This window comes from Aedes aegypti, chromosome 2, assembly GCF_002204515.2.
Source record: "Aedes aegypti strain LVP_AGWG chromosome 2, AaegL5.0 Primary Assembly, whole genome shotgun sequence".
Classification (NCBI taxonomy): Eukaryota; Metazoa; Arthropoda; class Insecta; order Diptera; family Culicidae; genus Aedes; species Aedes aegypti.
This window is the reverse complement of record NC_035108.1, coordinates 296,427,561-296,445,885: the sequence shown is the minus strand read 5'-3', so window position 1 is coordinate 296,445,885 and position 18,325 is coordinate 296,427,561. Positions and strand designations below refer to the sequence as shown.

At 38.7% G+C, this 18,325-nt stretch overlaps 1 protein-coding gene across 1 annotated transcript; it reads right to left on the bottom strand.

The window, feature by feature from the left end:
* Positions 1 to 1,015: 1,015 nt before the first annotated feature.
* Positions 1,016 to 17,633, bottom strand: LOC110676669 (protein arginine N-methyltransferase 9-like). Its single transcript, XM_021845461.1, has 4 exons — positions 17,463 to 17,633; positions 17,302 to 17,381; positions 14,921 to 15,683; positions 1,016 to 3,185 (listed from the first exon to the last, which is right to left on the bottom strand). Exons 3-4 carry the CDS (start codon positions 15,244 to 15,246, stop codon positions 1,256 to 1,258), a joined length of 2,256 nt encoding a protein of 751 aa, XP_021701153.1. The 5' UTR covers positions 15,247 to 15,683; positions 17,302 to 17,381; positions 17,463 to 17,633; the 3' UTR covers positions 1,016 to 1,255.
* Positions 17,634 to 18,325: the final 692 nt, after the last annotated feature.

Below are 18,325 nucleotides of genomic sequence, written 5' to 3'. Positions count from 1 at the left end.
AAATGAAAACCGTAATAATTTAATACTTACAATTGAGGTCAAAGTACACGTATCTGTCAAACGATACTAAATCTAGGTTTTCAATGCTAGTGATGGACCCCTCAGTAGCTGAAGTTTATTCTCGACGCTTTTCCGCAATGATATCCCAGAGGGATATACGTTTTATGGAGTCTAACAACAAGTTCAATATCTTTACTTCATAGTACGGCTATAAAACATACAAAATCATTCGATTTTTCCCGCGAAATATACATTTGGAAAACTGTTGTCCGAATGCCTATTATGGACCCTCCCGGGGCCATAATAGGAATGTTTACAAATTTGACGTTTCCTATTATGGACCCTCCATTGGATTCCCATGTAATCCGGCTCGCTGCCGACGTGCCTATTATGGACCCCCCTAGAAATGCAAATTATGGACCCTCTTGAGTGATTTCATTTACAGAACTGTTCAAATATCTGTAATAATGCGGCTCAAACCAAATATTTAGCCTGAAATTTCTGACTAACGATGTATCGAAGTTCCCCCGATAGATTTTCATAGGAATAAGGTTGCTTTGAGTGTTAATTTTATGTTTTTCTGAAGGGGGTCCATAATACGCAAAGGGTCCATAACCGGCATCGACTCCCTAGTAGAATAAAATGATATATGATATAGAAAAACAAGGTTTTCATTTACTTCTTCGTATGATTTCTGATGTGAACCTTGTTCAATAGCCTACATTTTTAAGGACTTCGAAAAGTTTCTCATAACTTTAGTAATCTATTAATATTCATCAAGATGCCGGGTAAAATCTTAAAAAAAAATAAAAAATGTCGACGACGTACATTAGCAAATAGTAAATTCCTAGAATATTCTAATGATTGAAACATTCCTACAACTAATAATGTGCCGGAAATTTGAATGGAAACTTGACGAAGAATAAGTTAGGAACTACGAGAAGTTGAAGAAATAATAGTCCTGTGCTAGACACTGAGGGCTGTGATATCTGCACCACTCTCAACAAACACCGGGTTTCTGTTCTGCAATACTACAGGTACTCTAGGTAGGGTCCTCGGAAAGTGTATGTGTTGCTTGGGTATGGTTGTTGCATCACTAAATGACTAATTCAATTCTCTTCCTCTGGTCATGGACTCAAAGTTTTCAATCATCTGTTGCAAAGAAGTGCCATTGTTGGTAATAATAATATCTACGCTACGCTGTATATAGGTATGTACTGTATATAATAATATTAATGTATATAGAACATTGTTCCTACTGACAATCAAGAAGATCACACTTGATCACACCATGATTCTGCACTATATTGATACTGACTTTGTCCACTTTGCCTTGATTCTCATCGCCTTCTGGTTCTCCTTCCCCTGTTGTCACTGTACGTTGGAATGCATCTTTCGGAATGATAAACGCCGACTGCTTGGCGAAACTCTGCGCCCTACGGGTGCTGAGCGACTCCTTCTGCGGCAGAAATTCGATCTGATAGTAATACAATATGGCATGGATATGTTTTGGATCTGTAGGTTCGACCAGCGTCAATTCCGTGTCCACCTCGTGAAGCTTCCCGTCGAAGTGCACCTCGGCCAGTTTGATCGGTTCGGAAAGGTTGGAGAAGGTGAAAGGACCTAGATCCAGGTGGTTCTCTGTCTCCAAAGTGGACAGATAGCGATCGATGTGGAACTGGTGCAGTTCCGGGTTCTCCACGCGGCAGCACTTGACGATCCAATCGGAATGGATTAGACTGCCGATGAGCTCCACTTGGGAAGGGACAATCGATCCGGTGGGTTTGAGTTTTGGGAAGAGGGACTGATATTGGCAGAAGTGTTCGCTGTTGATTTGACCGAATACATCTACTGGTTGAAGAATGATTAGATCCAGAGTGTAATCGTTGAGAAGGAATGCTTCGGGTAGGGAGCTCAGCAGCATTATGGCAGACATTGGAATGTCGTTTTGATTGGCAATGAATTCAATCAGATCTTCTGCTCGATCCAAGCAGAATAGCATAGAGGTTTTTCCCTCCTTGAGTAGTTTCAATCCCGCATATGGGAAAAGAGATAAATCGAGTACCTTCTCCAGATCATCGAGAGTTTCTATATCACTGATTAGTTTTGTGTAATACTCAGAGTCATTGAGAAACTCCAACACGTGCTCATCGATACAGATTTGATTATCCATGGAATTGAGATTGTGGGATATGGCTAAGGCTCCATCCTTGCAGGACATTGCCAAGGATAGTTGTTGATCCTTGGTGACAGGGAGCCTTTGATTCAGTTTAAATATTGCTTGATTCCAACACGTGTTGGTTGTTGGATCGGTGCTGATTTTGTTCTCTTCGTCCAACATCAGATCGAACCAAACCACAAATCCATCCAAAATGCCATCCTCCAGACAGGTTAATTCAAATTTGCACTCTTCCAGGCCATCCTGGCATCTTTCCAAGCACTCGAGATCATTAAAATCGACCGTCATCGTACAGACTGTATCCGTAACGAAGTCAAAGTCGTCGTTTGCCTTAATTCTACTTACATCCTCCGCATCGTAGCACTTGATTCCCTCGCGTGAAATCAAGCAATTGCTCGGTAGATTAAAATCACTGCTAAAAGCTTCGTTGATCAGAATATTGCTTGCGGTTAGTGCACGTGACCTGTAGCCGGACACGTACAAGATTACCTGACTAGGAATGATCCTCCCTTCTGGTAGCAGAAGACTCTTCTTCGCGTGTATCAACGTCTCCAAGATTCCCTCCCCAAATGCCCCCGAATCCAGCGTTTCCGTCACAATCAACGAAAACTTGTCGCCGATCTTCAAATCCTGCGAGAAGCTCTGGAACAGACATATGCGATCACTGAGCCCGTTCGCCCCGAAGACATCTCGCGCGATCTGCACCATAATCTCCGAACCATCGCAAGCGGCCACCTTCCGGATCCCGTCGCAGTTCAGTGCATACAGCGACAGCAGGCCGGTTCCGGTCCCGATGTCCAGCACCTCGGCGTGACCGGCCTTGATTTGGTTCTGGATGGCCGCACGATAGGCAGCGTTGCGCACCTCGTCGTTCAACATCCGGAAATGCCATCGCTCGACCAGCTCACATTTGGTGTTCTGGAGATTTTGATATGCTTTCAGGTATTTGGGCTCCTGCAGCAAGACTCGCTCGAAGCAGATCGATGCTTCCAGCGAACGGCCATAGCTGGGTATGCGGAAGACATGTGTTTGGAAAACAGAGAATTTATCGTTAATGGGATGAAAAAAGGTAATACTCTTGAATAAAGCAATAAATGAAAATTAAGCTGAAAATTGTATCTAAATGAGAAAAAAAAAATTCGAGGCATCCAAATTGTAGCGACCCGTAGTCAGGGTATACGATAAAAGCAGGGAAACGAAGAGTTCGGTCAATCGAAATCAGAGCTTTTGAATTTGCAGCAGCATTTAGGCAGAAAGCTTTGCTCCACTAGAGGAATTCTTTTTAAAACATTCTCATGGAAATCTTCAGCCCTCCATGAATTTATCCAAGGATTTCCTACCTAATTTTCGTTCAGCATTTTCTTCAATAATTCAACCAGAAAATCTTCTTACTATTGGAAGGAGATTCTCTATTTTCCACGGGTTTCGCGTAAGTGTCTATACTTACGGGTCCACCACACTTCCTGTTGACCCTTCATACAAGGGTATGTTGAATTCAGATTGATAATGGAATCTGACTACAGTGTTGTGAAAAACTCAATTTCTCATAACTCACGCTTGAGATTTTTCATGCGTGAGTTGTCAATCACGCAACTCAGCAGTCAAAAAATCATGGATGAGTTGGCTCACCTTTTTGACTCATTGTCTCGTATTTCCACAGTTTACTCACACACGACAATAATTTCTTGTTAGTCTGGTTAAATTATAGTAATCCTTTCTAACGTAAACAAAAACATTCGGGTTTTACCAGTTTTTGACGACTGAATCATTTTTTACGGTTTGAGTTGATTGAGTGATTTTGGATCAAAATCTCAAGCGTGAGATTTGCGAAGCAGATGAGTTGCTTTCACTAATGAGTTTGCTGCTCTCTAATGAGTTTGCTCTCACAGGAGAGCGTATTGATTGGGAATTGAGTGTAAGTCTATCAACACTGTCTGACTTTACTGTTAAGTTGAACCGCATACTCAAGACTCAAGCTAGAATGGTACTTATGGTGATGAACTAGACATATGCGCTAAAAATCACCTTAATAAAGAATAAAAAAATAAAAAAGCTAGGATGGTGGCTACATACATGCGTACACACATACATACATACAATTCAGTCGTAAATTTTTCTAAAGATACCTTTACAAAATAACAAATATTCCTTCAGGATTCATTCAGTAATTTCTCTACAGATTGTTCCAACAAGCATTCTAGATTTTTTTTTTTTTTTGATATTGATTGAAATGAGAATTTAAAAAAAATGCTTGGAGAATTGGCACCAAAACTTATAGCGAGAAATTCGTTGCAGAAGTCCTTGAGGATTTTACCGAACCCCACCTTCCTCCTCCCAACCCACAAAGAAAATTCTTGAGATATCCCAAAAGAAATCCCTGGTAAAATTTTGGAAAAATCTCTGGAGGAATCCCTAGAAGAATCCCAGTAAGCAATCTAGAACAAACATCTGGAGAAATATCCTGTGAAATTTATTTAGAAATGTCTTGGATAGGGCTGAGTTTTTTCATAAATAGTAACTTTATTGTGCATGTTCGCAAGGTCGACAATTGATAATTTCAAACTACATTATTTAGCGTATGATTGCAAATACAGTCGCCTCTCCACATCTCGATATAGAAGGGACCATCGAGATACGGAGAGATCGAGACCTGAGACATCGAGACAAAGAACAAAAAATTGATGAAAACTAGATTGAAAATCACTCCGTTACCAGGAAAATAATAAACAAGCAGACGTCATCTTGCGTTCAGAAATTATTTTAAATCAGTAAAATTTAGTCTAATCACCTTTGATTATGGTCATATCGACACGAAGAGAAAATTTGGAACAAAAATCAACAGGAGCACATCGAGATATGGAGAAATCGAGATAAGGAGGATATCGATGATATATGAAGAGAAAAAATGTATGCAGACTGAAGGGACCAAAGAAATCATCGACATAGGAAGAGACATCGAGATATAGAACATCGAGATGTGGAGAGCTGACTGTACTATGATTTGATATCGATAGAACGTTTGTTATAACCCTCATCTAGATACCTGAGAGGAAAAATTTTAAAACATTCTGTCCAACCTGGTACCAGCCCTGTATTGCATTAGTATGTGATACGTACTTTTGACGAATTGATAATCGAGTTGTGGTATTGAGTTAAAATTAAATCCAATATATTTTACGCAAGCATAATTACACATCTTAAACTAAAGTATAACATTATCTAAGCTCTTAACAAAGTGTATAATTTCAAACCCTAAATCGGGAATAGTCTTTCTCCACGTTTCAAGACGTACCCGAACAGCTTCATCCAACGCAACGCAGCTTGGAATACTGAAGGAAATCGTTGGATCGCCAAAACATGTCTTCTCTCGGCTAGAATTCACTAGTCCAACTTGAAACACGTCAAGTTCTAAGCCTGCAAGACAGTTTTCATCCGATTCACTACGATCATACCAGTAAACCACCGGATATCCTATTAGCAAGCCAAAAACCGTTGGAAAACATGTTAAATCTAAATCTAAATTTATTGATAAAATTTCATTTGGTTTGACTAAACTCAGCTGTTGCCTTAATTCGTCCAAACATTTCTGGATTACCAAACTTTCTTTGCTTGATTTCGTTATAACACTAGGCGCACACAAACATTTAGATACGTCTATAAAACTAAAGCGATCATATTTTAGCGTTCTTACAGCCTTAACAATGAAAAATCCAAAATCGTCTCCGATTTTGAAAACCGTCAATGCATCATCAACTAGGTAAGCACTTTTTAAGCTATTCAACAATCTATTTGCTGATTCCGGATCGAACGACCCAATGTCCCAAATGAACCCCGTTTTCATTCCATTCCCGATGAAGAACAACTGCTGGGCCAATTTCTCTATTTTGGGGCCCGTCCACAATCTCCTGGGAAGAATGTCCCTCAGAATCGAACGTAATGCTTCCATGACAAGAACTAAAATAAATTTTGCGAATGACAAACTAAAATTTTCTAATCAGGGCACAGTGATTCTACAACATGCTTTGTCACAAGGAACGAATGAAAACCCCTACTGTATTACACCAGTGCACTAAGTATAGGACAGAAACCTACTTTAATTGACGCTTTGGGGATGCACCCTAGAGGACGGTATACTACTTGGATGAATTAGAGCTTTTTTAACGGTATTGAATTTGATCTAGATAGCTTATAATTTATTAAGATCAGTTCTATCTTTTGATATAATCTTTCTAACAAAAAAAACATTATTTCCAAATTTGTTCATTATGATGTACCGTCGAATGGGGTAATTTGCAATATGACCGTATAAAAACAAGTTTGAAAATCGTTACTAGTACCACACAAACGGTAGAAATATGTCATTTGAGTTATTTGCTATCAGTTACAGTTAGAGTGTCCAATTCCGGAATTTGATAAATTTCGGGATTTCCCGTTTCTCAGGAAATGAATTATGCCATCCCGGGATTCCCGGGAATCCCGAAATGAATGTGAATTAGCTTAAAACTAGTAAATTTTAATGTAAAACAATGACATTTGTGTAGGGATGATTGGAGGAATTACTGAGAACATCTGACACTTGACACTTGAAGAATCTATGGAAATTTTACTTGGGATATTAGATCCTCGAAAGATGTTAAGAAGAAAGAGGAGCAAAACAAATTTTTGAGGAACTTCACGAGGAATCCAAGGTCGAATTAATTGAGGAATTCCTTGAAAAATTCTTAACAGATTTCCTCGGATTATTCGATTCGATTATTATTTAAGGAACTTCAGAAGCAATTTCTGGGAGTAACCTTGGATGAATTCTTGCAGGTATCTATATCACTATTCCTGGAATAATAAATGAAAAAATCTGCGTTGAAATTGGAACAATTATCTGGAAGAATAGCTGGAAAAAACGTAACAAATTTCTTCAAACCCCTGGAATAATCCTTAGAAAATTTTCTTACAAGAACTCCTGCAGTAATATTTGTAAGTTGCCCAACGTACGGCATGTTGTGCGGAGGGTTTAAAAATTCTTCTCATATTTGGCATGTTCCCTATTCCACCAACTTGAAGTTAGAACACACCAAAGCTAACTGTTTTACTTTTCAATTTAGCTTAGACTTAATATGATAGCTCGGTAACTAATAATTCCTTATTTTCGAATCTTCTGAAATACATAATCATATGAATTATTCAAAATTATCACAACATTTTTTTTTTTAATTCATGGACAGCTAGATTTCAAGCACTGTCAAATGTAGTTTTAAAAACGGTTAAATACATATATTTTTTTTTTTTTTATTAAGGCACTCCGTGCTCGTGGCCACTACTGTGCCGGAATCAGTTTTATCTGTATCTTCCTTACCGATACAGTTCTGTTTTTAACTAATCTATATTTACATCTGCTTTCACTCTCTTCTGCTCTTTCCGATTTCCATAAGCCATAGTCCATTGCTCTTGCGTTGATTCGTTTTGCCGTGTTCCTGAGTCGTTTGAGGCTAGCTGCCTGCGAAGTGGGTCAATTTTTCTCAGTCACCATCTGATACTGACGGAGGATGGATGTGCTCCCCTATGCACGGTCCTCCGTGCGGCGTCTTCTGGTGGCTGGACGGGTTATTTTTTGGAGGGGCTGGGAATTGAATCCATGACCTTCCGCTTATGAAGCGAAAGCGTAACCTCAAGGCTACGGACCCCCCTAAATACATATAAAATTATAACATACAAAATTAAATTGAAAACTTTCATTTTAGGTTCATTATGGGAAAAAAGCTAGTTTATGAGATTTTTTTTTTAATTTTATTAGTATCATTCCAAACATTACATTCATTTCTTATATCTAGGTGTTCTGTGTTATTAGACAACACTATCATCCTAATTTGGTAAAACAAATTTAAGATTTAATTAACATTTTGTTAACAACATATTACATTTCAGTTGCCGTAGCAGTTCAGTTTTTTTACAGGTGAGTTGATTTCACCTGCTTATAAGAGAAAAAAAAACGTTTTTAATATACTTAACCTAACTTAACCTAAACAAATAACGCATTAATCGTGGCAATAGAAGATTGTAACGATTTTTGCCTGAAATTATTTATTATTTTATTTGACATTTGTTCCAATGTTTCAACATTGTAACTATGTAACTCATTGGTACTATACCAGGGAGGAAGTCTCAGAATCATTTTCAAAATTTTATTTTGAATTCTCTGCAGAGCTTTCTTCCTGGTATTACAACAGCTAGTCCATATTGGTACAGCATACAACATGGCTGGCCTGAAAATTTGTTTGAATATCAAAAGCTTGTTCTTAAGACAAAGTTTTGATTTTCTATTAATAAGGGGATAGAGACATTTTACATATTTATTACATTTGGCTTGAATGCCCTCAATGTGACTTTTGAAAGTTAAATTCTTATCTAGCATGAGCCCTAGATACTTAACTTCATCTGACCAATTTATTGGAACCCCTCTCATCGTGACAACATGTCTACTTGAAGGTTTCAAATAAAGAGCTTTTGGTTTATGTGGGAATATTATTAGTTGATTTTTGGAAGCATTAGGAGAAATCTTCCATTTTTGCAAGTATGAAGAAAAAATATCCAAACTTTTTTGCAATCGACTACAGATGACACGCAGGCTTCGTCCTTTGGCGGAGAGGCCTGTGTCATCCGCAAATAAAGATTTTTGACATCCCTGAGGTAACTCAGGTAAGTCAGATGTGAAAATATTGTATAATATTGGTCCCAAAATGCTGCCTTGAGGAACACCAGCTCTTACAGGAAGTCTTTCAGATCTGGAGCTTTGATAATTAACCTGAAGTGTACGATTTGACAGATAACTTTGAATTATTCTAACAATGTATGTTGGAAAATTAAAGTCGAATGCTTTTTCTATGTCTAGAAGAGCAAGACCAGTAGAATAGCCTTCAGATTTGTTGGAACGGATCAAATTTGTTACACGTAAAAGTTGATGAGTGGTCGAATGTCCATGGCGGAATCCCAACTGTTCATTGGCAAAAATTGAATTTTCGTTGATGTGGGCCATCATTCTGTTCAAAATAACCTTTTCAAAAAGTTTACTGATGGAGGAAAGCAAACTAATTGGACGATAGCTAGAAGCTTCTGCAGGATTTTTGTCTGGTTTTAAAATTGGAACAACCTTAGCATTTTTCCATTTGTCAGGAAAATATGCTAATTGAAAACATTTGTTAAATATATCAACTAAAAATGATAAGCCACTTTCTGGAAGTTTCTTGATGAGGATGTAGAAAATTCCATCATCGCCAGGAGCTTTCATGTTTTTGAATTTTTTAATAATAGTTCTCACTTCTTCCAAATCAGTCTCCCAGGCATTTTCGAAAACGTTCTCTTGATTGAGAATATTTTCGAACTCCTGAGTAACTTCATTTTCAATTGGACTAGTAAGTCCTAAATTAAAATTGTGCGCACTTTCAAACTGCATAGCAAGTTTTTGAGCTTTTACGCAATTAGTTAGTAATAATTTGTTTTCCTCTTTCAATGCCGGTATTGGCTTCTGAGGTTTTTTCAAGATTTTCGATAATTTCCAAAAGGGCTTAGAGCCAGGGTCCAATTGAGAAATTTTATTTTCAAAATTTTTGTTTCTTAATTGAGCAAAACGTTTCTTGATTTCTTTCTGCAAATCCTGCCATATAATTTTCATAGCAGGATCGCGAGTGCGTTGAAATTGCCTTCTCCTCACGTTTTTAAGACGGATCAAGAGTTTAAGATCATCGTCTATAATCACGGATTCAAATTTTACTTCACATTTTGGAATTGCAATGCTCCGGGCTTCAACAATGGAATTTGTTAAAGTTTCAAGAGCATTGTCAATATCAAGTTTAGTTTCTAAAGAAATGTTAACATCAAGATTAGAGTCAACATACGTTTTATATATATTCCAGTCGGCTCGTAAATAATTGAAAGTGGAGCTGATAGGATTGAGAATCGCTTCTTGGGATATTTGAAATGTAACAGGGACATGATCAGAATCAAAATCAGCATGAGTAATCAGTTGGCTACAAAGATGACTAGAGTCGGTTAAGACCAAATCAATCGTAGATGGATTTCTAGAAGAGGAAAAACATGTGGGGCTATCAGGGTATTGAATTGAGAAATATCCTGAAGAGCACTCATCAAATAAAATTCTGCCGTTGGAATTACTTTGAGAATCATTCCATGACCGATGTTTGGCATTAAAGTCACCAATGACAAAAAATTTTGACTTATTGCGAGTCAATTTACGCAAGTCAGTTTGGAGCAAATTAACTTGCTGTCCAGAGCATTGAAAAGGCAAATAGGCAGCTATGAAAGTATATTTACCAAACTGTGTTTCAACAGAAACACCTAAAGTTTCAAAAACTTTAGTTCCAAATGATGAAAACAGTTGATGTTTTATACGCCTATGAATGATGATTGCAACTCTCCCACATGCCCCATCAAGTCTATCATTACGATAAACAAAAAAGTTAGGATCTCTTTTGAGTTTAGATCCAGGTTTTAAATACGTTTCGGTAATAACTGCTATATGCACGTTGTTAACCGTAAGAAAATTAAACAGCTCGTCCTCTTTACCATTCAGAGAACGAGCATTCCAATTTAAAATATTTAAATTATTATTTGGATCCATTAGAAAAACGTAATCCAATAACAATTTGATTTGTAAATTTTACACCTACTTGGACTGCTTCAGTCATAGTGGTGGCTTTGAACATTGCATCAATCATTAGATTCAATTGTTCAGTTAGAAAATTAAAATCAGAGGCAGACATGTCATGTGATTTCCCATTAGAATTTCCGGTAGACGAAGAAGCGGAGTTACTTGTGGCGGTAGGGTTTTTTCCATTTGATTTGAAACAAGTAGAATGGGTTCCCATGGATCGAACAGGGGAGGAGTTCGAATTTCCTGCTACGATATCGGCAAAGGATTTACCGTGGGTAGATACATTCGAAATAGAAAGATTCGAACGGCTACCCGACGGATTAAAATTTGTTTGTGAATGAGCATGATTATGATCTTCCTGATGGGTATGATTCATGATCAAGCGATCGTTAACTGAAAAATGAGCATTGTTCGATACTCTACCAGGCAAATTCCGGAAACGACCGTTATCGTAACGGATATTATCTTTCATCTGCCTGGCACGAGCCTCAATGACCCTTTTGCGTGAAGGACAATTCCAAAAATTGGACTTATGGTTAGCCCCGCAATTACAGCATATGAATTTGGTGGTATCTTCCTTCACTGGACAGACGTCCTTAGCGTGAGAAGAACCTCCGTATTTCATGCATTTAGCATCCATGCGACAATTTTTTGTACCATGACCCCACTTTTGGCACTGAGTGGGGTTCTGGTAATTTCCTCCAGGTTTCTGGAAATGTTCCCATGTCACACGGACATCAAACAAAAGTTTTGCTTTTTCTAAAGCTTTAATATTATTTAGTTCTTTTTTGTTAAAGTGAACTAAATAAAATTCTTGAGAAAGCCCTTTCAGAACAATGCCAGAATGGGTTCTCTTTTTCATAATGATTACTTGGACTGGGGAAAATCCAAGTTTATCATTTATTCCATTTTTGATCTCTTCAGGTGATTTATAGTCACTTGAGAGACCTTTCAAGACAACTTTGAACAAACGTTCAGTTTTGTCGTCATAAGTAAAAAAAATGTGCTTCTTCTCTTCAAGATGTTTGAGAAGAAGTTCACGATCTTTAAGAGTTTCCGGCAAAACGCGACAGTCTCCTTTCTTTGCGATTTGGAAGGAAACCTTGATTCCCCTAATGGAGTTCAAGATCTCCTGCCTAAATCCCGCAAATTCGGAACAACTGACCACGATAGGCGGCACTCTTTGCTTCCTCACTTGAATCAAAGAGCCTGGGCTAGAGGCTGCTTCGATTTGGTGTTCGGAAAATTTGTCTAGAGCATCGAACTGATTGCTCATTTCGATACAATTATTCATTTCACCCTTGGAAGAAAGTTCGCATTCCGGGGAAACGTCCTTTCTTCCATTCTTGCCACGTGTAGTGACAGTTTTAAAACCCACTTTTTTGGAAGGAAGTAGTGAATTCAGAGATTCACCCTTCCTTTTGTTTGTTGTTGATACCATGTTTAGTTAATAAACGAAAGAAGACGTGACCTTCGAGAGGTTTTTTCCCAAGACGGTGTCCAAGAAGGATTACCACCGCTAGCTTTCGCCAACGGGTCCAACGAAAAATCGAAGGCACGGGTCCAAACAAGGATCGTAAAGGGATCAATAGTAGAAAAAATAGTACTGAAAAGTACTGTTTTGGTAGCACTGAAAAGTACCGTTTTTAATTTTAGCACTGAAAAGTACTGTTTTATTGCTTTAGGTAGTTTTTAAGAAAACTTCCAAGAGCAGAGAGAATTCGTGTACGCACAGCACGAAGGTACGATGCGCACTGTAGTTTATGAGATTAATCTTTATTATTATTAAATTACAGTTAAACCTCCATGAATCGATGTTCCATGACTCGATATCGACTCATGGAACCATACTACAAACAAAATTTCATTATAACTATGATGGTCCCTTGAAACAGCTTTCTAAAGGGTTTCTGTTCCATGACTCGATATTTCCATGAGTCGATGGTCCCTCCAATATCGACTTATGGAGGTTTTATTGTATTAACATTTGTTATCAAGATTTCCTTCAATTTTGGAGAAAATGAAGCCTGGAAAAGAAATTGCCAGAAGGCTAAATTTTCAGTATAATTTCTATGAATCTTAACTATATGTGTTTAACTTAACTAACTTAACTAAATATTGTACATACAGTTAAGATATAGGACCTTGATAATTGAACGCCTTAAGTTTTGTAAGTTGAATCTATATCATGAACCTTCATCAAGTATCAGATATTTAAACCAATATGTTTGATGTGTAAAAATAATTCTAAAAACAGCTTTAATTATGACTATCGATTAATTGTAGGTTACATGTATTGTAGGACCGATTCACAAATATTTTTGTATAGTTGTGTTTTATAGTGAAATATGCTTGTAAATTACCATGTGTTGCAAGTCACCCAGTTTGAAAGTACTTGACTCATGTTGTGTAATCTCCAAATAGATATTTATTAAAACTTGGAATGTACCTAACTTGCATTCTGAGTAGTATTCGAGCATCTTCTCCCTGAATTTGAAAATATTTCAACGAGGGAATCGAAAGTTATTTGAAGGTTTTAATCTATTTTAAAGAAATGTTCCCCGACAGTACATCATTATCATTTTTTGAAATAACCATCTGGTTTCTATTGAACATTCAATAGATGTAATATCCACGCATCTTCTCTGTAAATTTGAACTCATTTAATCGAGAGAATCAGATGTTGCAAGAATTTGTACATATAGCATTATTTCCATGAAGTCAACCCATAACCAGTAAAAAACTAAATCTCTTACCGCTCAGCGAATACTAAACGGATTCCAATATTTTTTTGACAGTGTACTCTTACACATATCTAGATTTTTTAAAATGGTCAGAGGAACTCAGGAATTCAAGTGCCCGGAATTATGCCGGTGGTTCACTGGACACCCAAGACATTGTAAAGTGGCCAATTTGTGTCTAAACATCTGTGCTAAGCTTATGCATTTTTGTGAATCATTATGTTTGATAGCTATCCTACTTTTCAAGAATTGAAACAGTTTAGTTTTGTTGACCGTACAATACTACGAGTTGCTACTCCGTGATTGGCCGGAAAAATCAAAATCAGCAGAAGTAGCTTGGGAGTAGCATACCATCTGCAATGTATAATTTCGAGGTATCCAAACTTAGTAATGTCAATGACGACACCATGTCCTTACGATCATCGAGGAGGGGAAGGAATGTTAGTGTGACGTCCAATGTTACTAGAGACGGAGATCACCTCCGCATCTCCATGGTTTTCACAGGAGGGAGTTTTGTTAGTGGAAGGGGTTTTAAAGCTATATGATCTGGTACCTTGCACGCATAAAATGATTAAAAACGTTTTTTAAGACAATGTTTCTACAAATAATTTAATGTCAAATAGCAACATTCACAAAGGTTTTCAGGTCTGCCCAACCTTTTTGGCTCTTTTCGACATAAATTGTTGGTACGTTCGCAAGTATAGACCGAAATGAACGAAATTAGTCTCAAATGAAGGCTTGGTAGTATATTTGTCTAGTACGTGCTGAAAATTTTAAATTTATATTCAACTCTTCGCTAGCGGTGCAAGCAAGGTAAAAATCAGTCCATTTTTTAGACCTAATTGCGTCGGTAGCAAAGAGGTTGATACAAATTTTAAATTTTCAGCATGGATTAGACAAATATACTACCAAGCTTTCATTTGATACTAATTTTGTTCATATCGGTCTATTCTTGCGAACGCACCAACCATTTATGTCGAAAAAGAGCCAAAAAGGTTAGGCAGGCCTGGTTTTTCTCATAGGTGTCTTCGAAAAATATATCAGATACATAACGATCAACAACTTTGCAGAAGTTTTATGCTAGAACGCTTCAATCCAAAAATATATTGATCTAGATAAGATGTAAGCTATAATGATCAAATTCCGTACAAAAAAGCTCTGAATCACACAAGACAATTGGCGGAAGACATTAATCCTCTAGAGGACGCATCCCCAAATCCCTAGAGATTATGACCAACCAGAATAGGTTTCTGCCCAATAGTTCAACATATCGGTAACTCCTCTTCAATTTGAGAACCACTGTGCCCTCCTCGAAATCAAAGAGAAAACCGTACTCACCGTTGCAGTCTCACTCCGGTTTCGTTCAGCAGCTCCGGATGCTCCGGGAACAGTTCCAGCCCCTGCTCGATGACCTCAAACACCTGCTGGAACTTTTCCTCCAGCTCCAACTGATCGGCGTACTTGCTGACCACAAACAGGAGCAGTTCCTCCAGGGAGTCCTTGTCCGCGGTGCTTGCGGCTCTCGTTGGTGCCTCCGCCAGTTCCGGTGTTTTTTGCTGCAGAATCTTCTGCAGGGCGCCAAATGCCTTCCGAAATTTGGCCCGCGTTACAAAATCGTACACCACTTTGAGTTCGCCTACCAGAACTTCCTCATCGCTGCTCATCTTCCGTTTTCCGTTCAGAGGATTTTTCTCCGGGGATTCGTAATAATGCTTTCACCAAACTGGTTTTCACTTCACGCCCATTTAACGGTCCATTCTAGAGCGTGAGCATTCAATTTGATCACTTTTTGCCCGAAAAGAAACTTTATTTCACTCAGCACTGAAAGTTGTCGCGCAAAACAGAAAAATCGATTTTTTGAATCTTGTCCGTCTGGGCTAGTTTGTGGATCTGGCTAAGGTCAAGGGGGTGAAGGGGGTTGATTTGTTGCGTCGTGCGTGCGTGACATGCAAGAGCACTGGAAGAGGGGAGGGAGAGACGCGGGTGAGTGCGCGACTCTTCTGATGGATCTCGCGAGCGATCTGTCAACGATTTCAAGGTCGGCCCCGACGAGGAGTTTGTCAACAATCATCAGTGCGGATCCCGCCGGCTTGGTCGAAAACTGTTTGAAAGAGAAAATTGTTATATAAGTCAGTTTACGAGACGTTCGAGTGACGTTTTCTGGCGGGTCGCTCATTGTTGTTGTTCAAAAAACTAGCATAATATCTGAATAGCGCTGGCAACATTTTTTTAGATTAGAATTTTTAAGATTAGCGTTAGAAGAAACGTAAATAAATCGGCCCGCCAGAAACTTTCAAAGCTGGTAAACAAACCGAAACCATATGATTCGAGACGTCTCATAAAATGGCTTATTCGCAGAAGACGAAACTTCAAGGCTGTAGATCATTTTGATGAATTCGCTGAATAAATTTATTGTGATCAGAGAATATGATTATACTAGAGAAACGCGGAGAGGATTTTGACTTTGTTTATGTAAGCTTTCAGAGAAAAATAAATTATGATACACCCTATCGAATATGGACCACCCTATAGTTTATAGCTAGTTATGTACAAGGGTGGAGGGCGGCTGTCAACTGGGAGTAAAATTGAAAAGCCGCCAACCTAAGTCCAGAACCAGTTTTAAGGCTTAACGCGGAGAAGTAAAAATCATTCTTCGCAAAATTACAGGTAATCAATGCGCTTGAAAGAAATTGTTTGCAAGCAGTTATTTGCTACGTGCTACTGCAGTGCGCTGTAGGCAATTTAATCAAAAAATTCTGCTAAACTCCCAAAATAGATGTTTGCGAGAAAACTGATTACGCCTTTACCATTGTTTGGTCGTTATTTTGTATGGTTGTTTACATTTTAGAACCAGCGACACGTTGGGGTAGCAATAAAGAGCCGCCAGTACCACCCTTGGTTATGTAGAATTACTCTGGAGTGTGTACCGATAGTCAGTTAGAAGTGAACTCTGATCGAGAAAACATCAATAAACGATCTCTTGTGAAGACGGTGCGTTTCATTCCACTTTTCCGGATTTCTGCCTACATTTATAAACAATATTTGCAATGACTATCAACAATTCAGGTCATTCAAACAAAATTTTAGTGTGCGTGTCATCCTGTCAGTCGCCATAAGAAACCAAGCTCATCAATGACGTCACTTTCGTATCGCTTTTCACTAACACACATCCATCGTCTCTTTTGCATAACATCTCTTTGAGTCTCATTGAATTTGCTCGATTGGAACCACGTTTGACGGTTCAATTGGAACCTTTGGTTTCAGAATCCGCGCTTCTCTATATAAACAAATTCTCTGATTGTGATTTGCTTTGATAGATGGATTACAGTGCACGCTAACTCTGAAGTACCCATTCCAATTAAAGTGGTTTAGCTCATTAAATTGGTAAAGCCGATTTACTCATTAAAGAGTATTCGACATGAACTTCAAAACATGGGTTGTTCCCGAAGGGAAACCAAAAAATTCGAAGCAGCTGATTGGTTTTCAGCAACGCTCAACTGCAATATATTTTTAATTATTTTCCATAACTTTCTTACAACTAATTCATTTACTTACAAAAAGTGGTTTCCTTCTCACAACTTCCTAGTTTAGTAGAATCAAATTTTTGGTCGGATGAATACTGGTGCCGTTACCCTACTTATGTTGCAGGTGCTGTTCATGATTTGGGTGTTTATAATTACTAATCAGAAATCACTATTTCTCATCCTACTTCTACTTACTATTTTTCGCAGTCAACGGGAACGTTAATTTGGGACCTAATTGATTTTCAGGAAACCAGGTAACCGATATTATACTGCCGCTAGGGAAATGGTAAGTAACACAAATTAAATTCAATCTTCATTTCACTTATCGCACATATTCTACTTCCAGGACTACTTACAGATAATTATACACTGAACCAACAAATTTTCGGGCTTTCCGCAACTATTCTCACCACAAATTATACTTATTTCCGTATTAAACTTTCCGAACACAATAAAATTTACGTTGGAATCAATCAAATTATTAATTTGCGATGGCGAAAGATCCCTTATTTACCAATCTCATATGTTTTTTATTTACTTTGCCTATTCTCTTCGCTCTCTCATCGACCGGTTTGTTCGCCATCTCTCCTTCACCTACCACTACTACTATGCGAACTGTCATGTTGCGGTTATGCTCGCGACTAGACCGGTTCATTTCTTAGGCTGGTCCAAAACGCGACGCAACACCCCGGCCCGTAACATCCGGCATTCCCGGATTTACCTTACCTCCAGCGTCGCCAGGTTTACTACGCCCCGTCTCTGTACCTTACCGTCAGCAGTTCTCACATCCGCTTGCCGGACTCGGCCATCCGAGCCCTTGATCACCGCTTCGACGATACCCCGTCTCCAGGACTTCCGATTCCTTCCGTCGACTACGAAGACCAAATCGCCCACTTCGAGCGGTTTCTGATCGTCGAACCATTTCGACCGCTGATTGATCGTCGGAAGGTACTCCTTCGTCCATCTCTCCCACATTCGGTCTGCTAGGAACTGCGACCGCTTGTATACGTTCCGCAGTGCCTCTGCGGAAGCCGTCGATCCTCCGTCCACCTTCAGGTCTGCACCGGACACCGTTCCTCGAAGGAAGTGGTTCGGCGTCAGTGCTTCGCATTCGCTCGAATCCTGTGGCAAGTAGGTCAACGGGCGCGTGTTGATCATGTCTTCCGCTTCAGCCAGAGTTGTCACCAGGATCTCGTCGGTCAATTTTCGTCCGTCGTCG

Excerpts from the sequence above, each read along its gene's own strand:
- LOC110676669 (XM_021845461.1), bottom strand. The coding sequence starts at position 15,246 with ATGAGCAGCGATGAGGAAGTTCTGGTAGGCGAACTCAAAGTGGTGTAC. Across the intron at positions 3,186-14,920 it reads ACCGGAGTGAGACTGCAACG|CTATGGCCGTTCGCTGGAAG; the intron begins GTGAGTACGGTT and ends CCGCATACCCAG.